Below are 11589 nucleotides of genomic sequence, written 5' to 3' on the forward strand. Positions count from 1 at the left end.
GTGAATCATTTGGAAAACTCAGGAATTTTCCGTTTGCTGCTCTTCATGACCCGTATAAGTTTAAAGTTAATTTACTACATGGTGTGAGGGATTGAAACTGTTCGATGTGTTGTTCTTAGTAGCAAACGCAAGATACAAAAATGCTTGTGTATTTGATAAAGGTCCACATCTCCGAAGAGGTGATTCGGTTATATTCGTTGTAAATAAATGTTGATTTAGTGAACTGTAATTTGTTCTAATTCAAGCATGAATAATTTGAAATTTCCTTCCACCTAAATGAAAGTGTCTGAGAACCAACTGAGAATACAATTGTCGGGAGTATTATGTATGCGTTTGATGTTGTTAATGGAGTCTATTGGACGAGCCTCAATAGATACTCTATTTCATTATCTGCAAGTAGAAGAAAGAAATGTGTTGTAACAAAGACTATCTAGGCTGTACCAGTTGTAAATTGTTTAGATCACGTAAGTCATAGCTAGTAATATCACTAACAGCTGCTGGAGTCAGAGATGCTAAGATAGGGAGGGGTTCGTCAAGATGTAATTATATACAAGAGTGTACGCTTGTGTTTTCGTCAGCTTGATTCAATTGTTCCTACCCTATTTCTCGGCGTAGTGCTTCAGTAAATATTTTTTATTGTTGCACCAACCACAATTCCGGCTGCCCCTTTAGCAATTTTGCGAGTAATGTGCAGTTGTCCCAAAGCAAATTATCATATTTCATAATTGATCGTATATAAAATACATATAATTTCGAAATATATGCTGTAAATTTGGAATTTGTGTTTACGTATTACATTAATTCTTGACAATGCCGTTTCAATTACACAGTACATTTGTTTGTTCCACTTTTGAGGGGAAAACCCCTACTCCAATATGTTTGTGAGCATCAGCTTCCTTAATTCTATAGTTGGGCATACATAGTGTTGAATGGAAGGGATTATTACTGTTCCTATAAACAGTGTCATGGATTCTGTTTTAGATGGGTTAAATATACAAGTTATGTCCTTGATAATGACAAAATGTTTGGAAGTCATAGTTAAGATTATGAGCAGGTATAAAGGATTTTCTACGATTAGAAAGAAACGTTTATAAGCTGCAAATAAATATATACTGAAGTGAAAATATTATACAATTTCGTTTTTGCATATTGAGAAAGAGAAGGGAAATAACCAGATTCCTTGGCGCACACCAGTTTTACATCTCCACTCTGAAAACCCAGAGGTATCGCACGTTGTCTTTAAGATATCTAGAGGATAGTTTCATAATGCTACCTGTCATACCAGTAGCTTAAAATTCGTGAACGATAAATTGAGGCTGAACTCGGTTAAAAGCACTCTAATATATATCTGGGGCAAAAGAGATCGTGTGTGTGTGTGTGTGTGTGTGTGTGTGATTTGGATTCATAACGTAGCTTTAACCATTTTTCAGTCATGAAGAATGATGTGTGCATAATACATGCTAGATGAATGGTTGATGTGTACTTGATGCGCGCTTGATTTATGCTTGATGTGAATTTGATGTGTGACTGATGTGTTATCGATGTGAGCTTGATATGGACTTCATGTGAGCTTGATGTGTGCTTTTATGTGTACATGATGTATGCTTGATGTGTGTACAATGTTTGGTGGATGTGTGCTCTATTTGTTCACGATGTGCACATGACATGTGCTTGAAGTGTACATGATGTGTGATTGATGTGTACATGATGTGTGCTTGATGTGTGCATGATGTGTGCATGACGTGTGTTTTATGTGTACGATGTGCCAATGATGTGTGCTTGAGGTATACATATGTGCATGACGTGTGCTTGATGCGTGCTTAATGTGTGCACTATGTGCGCATGACGTGTGCTTGAGGCGCACATTATGTGTGCATGACTTGTGTTTTATTTGAGCATGATGTGTGCTTGATGAGTGCTTGCTTTGTACATGATGTGTGATTGATGTGTGGTTTATGTGTGCACGATGTGCACATGATGTGTGCTTAGGGTGTACATTATGTGTGCATGCCTTTGCTTGTCGTGCAAATGATGTGTGCTTGATGTGTAATTTATATTTGCACTATGTGCACATGATGTGTCCTGAGGTGTACATGATGTGTGTTTGATATGTACATGATGTTTTATTGAAGTGCACATAATGTGTGATTGAGGTACATGATGTGTGCTTGAGTTACATGATGTGTGCTTGAGGGACACGATGTGTGCTTGAGGTATATGATGTGTGCTTGATGTCTACGTGATGTGTGCTTGATGTGCACATGATGTTTGATTGATGTGTATTTAATGTGTGTTTGATATGTGCTTGATGTGTGCTTGATTTGCACATGATGTTTGATGTGTACAGGATGCGTGCATGATGTGTACATGATGTGTACATAATGTGTGTTTGATGCTAGAAAATTCAGAAAGTGATATGTCTTGGATTTTAAATTAGTAGCAGAACGAATGTATTGATATGAAAATCTATGTATATTTTGGTACTTCTAAAGTCCTTTTCTTTCCCGTTACATATATTTTTGCAAGTTAAAGAATCAATAATACTCTAAATTAGCAACCGAGACATGAATTTAATTTTCCAGATTCATTGTTAAAGGAATCGAAAGATGCATTATTATATGAAATTCCGACTTTAGTATTACATGACATTCGGCTTTAATCATTATTATGAAATTTAAACTTTATCATTATATGAAATTCAGACTTTTTGCGATTTCAGAGATTTTAGACGTTTCACATCAAAATAACATTTTCAGACTTCTAAATGCAAACAATATAGATATTGCAAGTGTTGAAAAAGTGTGTCAGAGCCATTGACCTTTCAAGTCACATGCCATAGACTCTCACAATTATAAATATTAGAGGATGCATTTCTCAATTCTTTAGAGCAAATGATAGACAATTCGTTTGGGTCTGTATTGACATTGATAGGGCATGGCACAAATAATGCACTACATTGGAGTGCGACGCTGGTTGTTATTAAATCTTCCGACATCTCTACAATCGGTATGATATAAAGATTAACGCTACATGTGTTTTATTAATTCCACGTGTACTCTATTAATTATACCTGCACTCACCTGCACTCTATTAATTATACCTTTTATGTGCTATATATTTAAGAGATTTCAATCATATTATCATATATTTTACATATTATTTAGGATACATGACCTTTTTCATGCAATTAGGTACAGAACTTGAAGGTACTATAAATGATTTGTTTTTACATTTATGAAAAATAATCGTACAAGTAGATAAAGTTAACGCATTTATCCATTGCCCCCGTGCTTCACATCCACATGCATTATGCATTTGATATATTAAACTTATTAAACAACGCTAATGCAGGCACGTACAAATGAATGCAAGCTCGCACATACATACATACATACATACATACATGCATGCATGCATGCATGCATGCATACATACATGCATACGTTTCTTTTTCCGACATCGCAAAATCTATTCCTTCAATTAAATTATATTTTTCCCGAAATTAAGTTCTACGTTTTGAATATGCAAACTAAAATGTGAATTGTTTTAAAAATATTTGATATTGTATTTCATTAATTAGATCATTTATCGTTTTAAAACAGTTCGCCAAATTCATTGTCGCTCATATGTTAGCAATGAATATAACTATTGGCCGTCGTTTGATCCTATCAACTTTGTAGTCTTCCTCACATCTCTGTTTTGTTAATGAAATGAGTTATGCATATTTGAAATTTATTTTTCTGCTTTTCTACGCACAAAGGATAAGGACATCTTTTTCTGAAAAGGACTTCATCTATTATTGATTCAGCAAAGTTCATTTGTATCATTCGATATAAGTGCTCGTACATGTCAATACAGTTACTGCTGCCAAACAGTTAAAAGCATATTCATTAGTTCAAGATAATTATAAAATTATTACAAATAGGCCTATGTTTTTTTATACCTTTATGCCATTACTAGTATGTATCTGGTAGGGAGTCACCATCGCAATGGTACTATTATTGTGACTTGCCAGCCAACAATTCCGAACACACTTATTCATATTGCAGAGGCAAATCATATTTTATTGTACGAATTGTCTAATTTTGGGTATCGAAGGTTTTCAGTTTGGAAAGGGAATACGAAAGGATGATAAATATTATTCTCATTTTAGCTGATATTTCAATGTATTCAAAGATTTCAGTTTGGTTGTAATTTTGGCAGTACAATTTGAATTTATCCCGCAAAGGCCATGACACGGTGCAATAGGGTGTTGCAGCAGTAACAATTTTGAGGACCTTTTGAACGGGTAAATATTAAATATACTTTTGGAGGGTGATTATGTTGGTTGTGGTGGTGGTCCAAAGACGACATCATATGCAGGATTAGACAGAATAAAGGACACCTTTGTAGTCCACTGAAGAGGCAGTTTTATTTGTCTGAGGTAATGTGAGGTTTCATTTGCCTTGTCATGGCCAGACAAAATATAAGTCAAAGAATGCATATCGAATGTACCATCCGTTAAGATTTCAAGGCTGATCCGTACGCAGTCGAATGTAACATCTTCCGTTAAGATTTCAAGACTGATCTGTACACAGTCGAATGTAACATATTCCGGAGATTTCAAAAGTGATCCTTACACAGTCGAATGTAACATCTTCCGTTAAGATTTCAAGAGTGATCCGAACACAGTCGAATGTAACGTTTTCCGTTGAGATTTCAAGGCTGATCCGTACACAGTCGAATGCAACATCTTCCGTTACAATTTCAGGGCTGATCCGTACACTGTCGAATGTAACGTTTTCCGTTAAGATGTCAAGGCTGATCCGCACACAGTCGAATGTAATGTCTTCCGTTACGATTTCAAGACTGATCCGTACACAATCGAATGTAACATCTTCCGTTAAGAGTTCTAGGCTGATCCATACACAATCGAGCCATAGCCAGATTTAGAGAGTACACAAATCCTGCATAGCCCGAGTAAGACCGTCAAGGAGTTTTTACATTTCCTCCTGATGTATCTAATTGGTAAAGGATTTGTAGTTTAGCCATAACTACCTAACCTCCTTCACAACAGGGACAACATAACAGTCAACATAGAGTTTTCGATCGTGACGAAATCTTTGTAATCTGCAGAAGTGCATCGCACCAGTTTTACATGGATTCCAGTGTGTACATTGGAGGAAGAAAACGGGATGACCCCGGAATCAACATCGACCCACGGGAAGCTACTGGCAAGCCTTTTTACGTACACGCTTCCTCCAAACCAGAGACTCAAGCCTTCGCGGACAGAGGTGAGATGTGAATGAGCTGTTAAGGCATACGCCTTATGCCACACGTCTATATGAGAATTTCATGTAGTCCTTTCAATGAAGCGCTGTTAATTTTAGACTGATTCATTCTGTGATCACACCTAATTTATCGAGTGTATCTCTTTTTGTGATCATACAGAACTGGCTGAGTGTGTTCACCAAATAGTAAATAGCACCCGACTGCATTGTTCAGGATTTATTGTCATTCATTAAAAGCACGCGATCATAGTTCATGAGTCAAATTTCCTGGGTAGCAGTATATCCATATTAATATTGTCGCCTTTAATATAATTCCGCGACTAAGTCATCAACAATCACACGATCAAGTATCAAAATCGCAACGAAGGTAGTGGCAGCGTCATTGCGTTTGTGTAGGGATTTAGAAGCTCAAAATTCAAGCAAAAAGTTGGTATAAAATTGTTGTTAAATTGCTGTTATAGACATATCAACTGATTCCATTATCATTCGGGGCCGGGGTGGCCAAGTGGTCCAAGGCGTCCGCTCTTATAAATCACTCAAACATTTCACCTCAGTCCGGCGCGGCCAACGTGAATATGTGAGAAAGCTTGCCATTAGCTTTCCGTGGGTAGGTGATTCTTCCAGTAGGTTTACCGGGGTCTCCCTCGATCAAATATGCCATGTATAGCCTATCGTGTACTGAAAAAATATTGTTATAACCACAATAAGAAAAACAATGCAATCATTCCTCCGTGGCCGAGTGGTCAAAGGCGCATGCCTTTACCGATCGCGCTCACAACTTACTTCTGTCGGCATGAGTTAGAGCCAATATAGCTTCCTGGGGGTCGTTGGAGCTTCACGGTCTTTCCATGTGCGTCCGTATTACACATACTGGCCGCTACATATAGACTATCATGTGCTGAGAAATGGTGTTAAACTCCACAACACCACAATACGAAGACTAATTACTGTATTCAATGATTTTACTAATATAATATGATATAATATAATATAATATAATATAATATAATATAATATAATATAATATAATATAATATAATATAAAGCAAGCAGTTTCTTCTAAGGAAAGATAATGCGACTAATGAGCTCAGTACAAAAATGCAAACATAAATGTTTTTATCTTTTGATGCAATGCTGGAAATTTAATTAACGTATGAAAAAATTAAATAAAAAGATTAGGCACATTGCTTTTATGTTACATATTTCTTAATACACTTCAATTTGCGTGTTCCACAGTTTCATTGGCCTGTACATCAAGTCATCTACATGCTAAGAAGTTCTGACATATGAAATGTTTAGCATAATATCAAATTAACCTTGTTGCATAAAGTAACGTTGCATAGAGAAAAAAATCAAATACAAGTATATGTTGACTTTTTTGCTATATGATTCAAATCTCATCTAGAATATAAAGGCTCAGATATGTTAAAATATAGAACAGAAATTTACAGATCCATATTAAACGTTTGTCATCTGATAGTGTAAATACTCAATCCATATAACACTTGCGCTATTATTTGTGTCTATGTAATTACTCATATCCATATTTCACTTGTCATCTGTGTGTAATTACTCATACACATATTAAACGTTTCTCCTCCGTTTGTGTAATTACTCATATCCATATTATGGTTATGTCAGCTGTGTGTAATTACTCATAACTATTTTACGCTTCAGTCATCTGTGTGTGTAATTACACATATATGTGTTAAACGTTTGTCATCTGTTTGTGTAATTACAGAGGATTAGAAGCAAAAGAAAATGAAACAATTTTGCTAACAACATAAACACAATTAGAGACAACACGTACATATGATTTAGTTCACATCTATGATACAAAACCACAACTGATCATCTTAGGAACATTAGGTTTTTTGGTCCTGTCCTTGTTTGCGCGCTTGTGTGTGTAATATCAGTTGCAAGTAACCGATTTTATTTGTTTACATTGCAGAGGTGATCAAACAAATGTTGGAGGTGGAAATGAATTTATACGTGATACCAAAGTTTGCAGTTGATATGAAAGAAAATAACAATGTTCCTATCATTAAGAAAAATAACGGATAGCCAATATTGGTGACTGTAGTTATAAATGTGAATACTTCTTCTCTATAGATATTACTTCTGCCTCACAACTAAAATGCGAGTATGTTATAAATCTGTGGCATCTTACAAGGACATGTGTGTTAGTCATGACGTGAATCAAACATACTAATGACATTACCTTCTCGAAATCTACCTAGGAAATCTTTACTCAGATAAAAGAAACTCCTTAACTAGGTAAGTCAATTTAAACGTTTTAAAATGTTTGGTGTATTATTTTGATATACTAATGGAATGTATTACTGACGCAAAAAATGGTACATGAAGCGATGATACGATGATTATGTTAGTCAATTGCGGCTATATTTGTAAATGTTTTAATCTTGCTGTATTTGGTAGTAATCGTTCTTCCACGAAACTAACATAAATTGTGAATTTTCCTTAAAATGTAAAAATTACACTTTTAAACCAATGGAAGAATGTCTGACGGGATACAACATGAAAGTGAAAAAGAAAATACATAAAAAGACACCCCCCAAAAAAAACCAACAAAAACAAAATCGTCGTGAAGATGCATGTGCGAAATATTAACATTTCAAAACAGTATACGATATACGGTATATCGATCCAATCACTTAGTAATTTTCGCCAAATCAATGTTAGTCTCACAACTTCCAATTTCAAATATAAACATGCTGACAAATATTAAGATATGAGTTTTCTGAGTTGCATTTTTACAGTTGATTATCTTCGGAATTATACACTCATGCAACTCCCTGTCGAGCAACACTGTAAATTATTATTGAAAAGATAAGATGAAATGTTTATGTTAAATTAATTTTCATAATCACTATCCAACTTGAAAGTCTCATCATCAAGTTTGAATAAACATATAATTAATATACTAATAATATTGGGCAAATATAAATGTTTTCTGCGGAGGAATACATGCACCAATAGGTAAGATAAAAGTAGAAGAAGAACAAAACAACAGTGAGCACTGAAGTACATATGCTCTTACACAAATATTAGTTTCCGGTCCTGATGACTCTGAAAATATGAAGGTCCTTCTTCTGGTAACACGTTAGGAGGAACTTATCACCATTTGCATCAAAACACATTGCCGTAGGATTCTTAGGGATTCCATTTGTGATAAATGTGCTGATCACACCGTCTGACGAAATCTGAGCAATATTATGAGAAGTGACTCCCACCACATATATATTGTCATCACCATCCACAGCAACACTCAAAGGTTCCTTCAAACTATTATGTTTGGAAGTAAAATATTTCTTCCCATCCAGACCAAAGCAATGAACAGTATTGTCTGTAAGCACAGATATGTACAGGCGTGTTTTGGATGCGTTTAGTGCTAGATAGGTCTGGCTTGTATCTTTACCTTCAAACTCGTGGTAGACGTTTTCTGTTCCCTCTACAGTAATACGACTCCAGTAATACATCTTGTCATCGCCACATGGTCCCGACACGATCATTTCCTCCTGGTTGAGAGAGGCTATCCCATAACATTTATGTTTGGTTGCGATACTAAATGTTGGTGATATGCTTGTGTCAGTCACAACTAAAAACTGTATTCTTTTCTGGTAAGGTATCGTTACAGCCACTACACCTTCCCCTGCAACGCAAATGTTTACTGGCTTTTCCGGTAAAGTGCAGCTTGTAACGTATATAAATGAGGTGTCAAGTAGAATACATCTACTGTTGTCAAAATCTACTAGTATAACATAGTTATGATTTATAAAAGTCAAATCTGTATAACGTGGACGTTTTGCATCTAGAGATTTCACTTCAATGATATCTACTTTTTTCACATCTAGGTTTCTGAGGGGTTTACCAGTTGTCATGTCTGCATATTCCCTTTTCCATTTAAGCTCAGCAATTTCACCAGAGGGTATGGAAGAAACAGCCTTTACTAGCGGATTGATCTTTAAGTGAAAAGTCAAGATATCATTTTTTGAATATTGTTTTTCAATTGTTGTCATTGTGAACGAATGTTGTTCAGTGATCTTCTTGGCCAGCAGAAACATCTGGGATCGTGTAGCAAATTTGCCAACTGAATCAACAATAGCATTGTTAGTCCTAACCGCCGTCAATTGCGATAGGCAACCATGTATTATTTTCTCTCCTGTCATCTCTTCTTCCTTGCGAATTCTTTCTCCTTCCATGCTTACTCTTTGTTCCAGATCTTCCAGAGAATCATTTATGGCGCGTTTCAATGTCCTTATTTCATGGGTCAGTTTATTTATCTGTGACTCAAGTTCACCCAGGTTTGTTTTCTTAATCTTGATAAATCCTTTAAGTTGATCCTCAAGTTGTTTCATTTGTTTCTTCACCTGATTGAGGGTCTCAGTAATGGTTGGTGTTTCGTTTGCCAATGTTAGCAATTCTGGACAATTCATGTGACTATCCACATAACATTTGGAGCAGAGTTGGGAATCATGCCTTTTGCAATAAAAGACGGCAATGTTATTCACGTGATATTGGCATGCAAACAGATAATCGCGATGAAGGAACACGCTATGGTTATTTCCTAGCTCCGTAAGATTTAGAATAGTGTGACCACTCTTCAGGTTTTTTGTTTTGTGAGTTTTCGAACATTTTTTGCATAAAGCCTCCTTACATTCAACACAAAATTCTTCAGCTAGAGATACACAAGTATCTTCCTCTGCCTGGCATGTATCACAACCAAGATCTACTTTCACTTTTGACTTTATCAAAACGGAAAGTAGAAGTGTATCGCGCGGAAAATAATATACCCATTTGTCAATGGGAATTTCGTTTGTTGACCGAATTACTGTTCCACATATTGGGCAGCAAAACTCCTTCTCGGTTTCCTTCACAAACGCAGTGCTGCATATATGAGATTGTAGACACTTATGGCAAAATGAATGGTAGCATGTTAGTTGTCTTGGAGATCTAAATAACTTCAGACAAAGTGGACACTGATGACCATTCAACTCAGCGACTTCACTCTCTTGGATATCACGTATTGTTATAGAATTGTTGCTTACTGATGCCATATTCAACGTCTGTAAAGATATAATATCTAAGTGGATATGCTAACTTTAGAATCGTTAACAACACACAACAGCTATGAACTATCACAATGATCTACTTAAATCACTGTGAGAGAACGAAGTCTTACAATCAGGTATACATGTCTCAATCTCGAGTCTGCTCGATGCGTTATCTCATATAGAGAGAGGTTTAAAGATCATTGTTATTTGCACATTATCTAAGTTTGACGACTTCAGTATTCTTAATAAACATGTATTACTGATAACACAAGTTCGCGAGCAGTAGTGAAACATTAGGGCACTGTTAGACCGTTTTTAGTTGCCCTTCATGCCACACGTGCATACAAAGTTCAAATGACTTAGCATCGTTAAACTTGGATGATGTAGTAGAATGTAATAATTAAACGATGTTGAGAGAAATAAGGCAACTTTTTGACGGGTGGAACCCAAGGAACTTTTTCGAAACATTTATTTGCAAAAATCCTTGACTTTCGTTAAATTCGTTCATCCTGAAGAAATTATTTTGTAAAATACATGTGGAGTATTACAACAGAGACGGTTATAAGACATGCTCTTAAGACTTCTTTTAATGGAACGTTAAATATAATTCACGTAGATTCGATTGTGTTCTAGATATAATTTTCATGGATTAATCTTACTAAGTTCGCAATGATGGTTTATAGGAAAATAATAAATTCGGAACAAATATGCCAAACATCTGGTGGTTATCAGCTATTTAAACTTGGAAGCATTACATGGAACGAAATTCTTAAAAATAAAAACATCTTTAGTTTAATGCTATTTATGCCATGGAAAATGAATTATATACTGATAAAAAAATGCTTGTCCCAACAATAATCTTGTTTTAGTTAATATAGATAAGTCAAAAGTTTACAATAAGATGGATAGCAAAAAGTGCAGCATCTATTCAACATCTGTCTCGTGGGAAAGGATATCTCTTTAGCTTTCATGAAATAAAAGAAAAACAACAACTAATAATTTGACAAGTAACATCAGAACTTGTTTCAAAAAGTCGAAATGGTTGTCATGTAGGTTCTGAAACACTTCAGTACACAGTTTTAGAAAATAAACTTAAATGTAAGAACGTCAAAAGAACAAAGATAAAAAAGCAAAAGGGTAAACATGAAGCTGGGTCCCGGAATCAACTATGCAGATCGTACAGAGTAGTAAACTAATTATATTGTTAAAAATATAAACAGTACAATTAGCTTCAATTTTAAATT

The 11589-nt window shown here is 35.4% G+C and overlaps 1 protein-coding gene across 1 annotated transcript; it reads right to left on the reverse strand.

Moving 5' to 3' along the window:
* Positions 1-6311: 6311 nt before the first annotated feature.
* On the reverse strand, positions 6312-10473 carry LOC149787139 (uncharacterized). The gene has a single exon (XM_089977646.1). It carries the CDS (start codon positions 10346-10348, stop codon positions 8339-8341), a length of 2010 nt encoding a protein of 669 aa, XP_089833772.1. The 5' UTR covers positions 10349-10473; the 3' UTR covers positions 6312-8338.
* Positions 10474-11589: the final 1116 nt, after the last annotated feature.

The sequence above is a fragment of the Sinohyriopsis cumingii genome, chromosome 12 (genome assembly GCF_028554795.1).
Source record: "Sinohyriopsis cumingii isolate HCF-2022 chromosome 12, ASM2855479v2, whole genome shotgun sequence".
NCBI lineage: Eukaryota > Metazoa > Mollusca > Bivalvia > Unionida > Unionidae > Sinohyriopsis > Sinohyriopsis cumingii.

Bases quoted from the DNA above. Each gene is read 5' to 3' on its own strand.
- LOC149787139 (XM_089977646.1), bottom strand. From the start codon at position 10,348: ATGGCATCAGTAAGCAACAATTCTATAACAATACGTGATATCCAAGAG.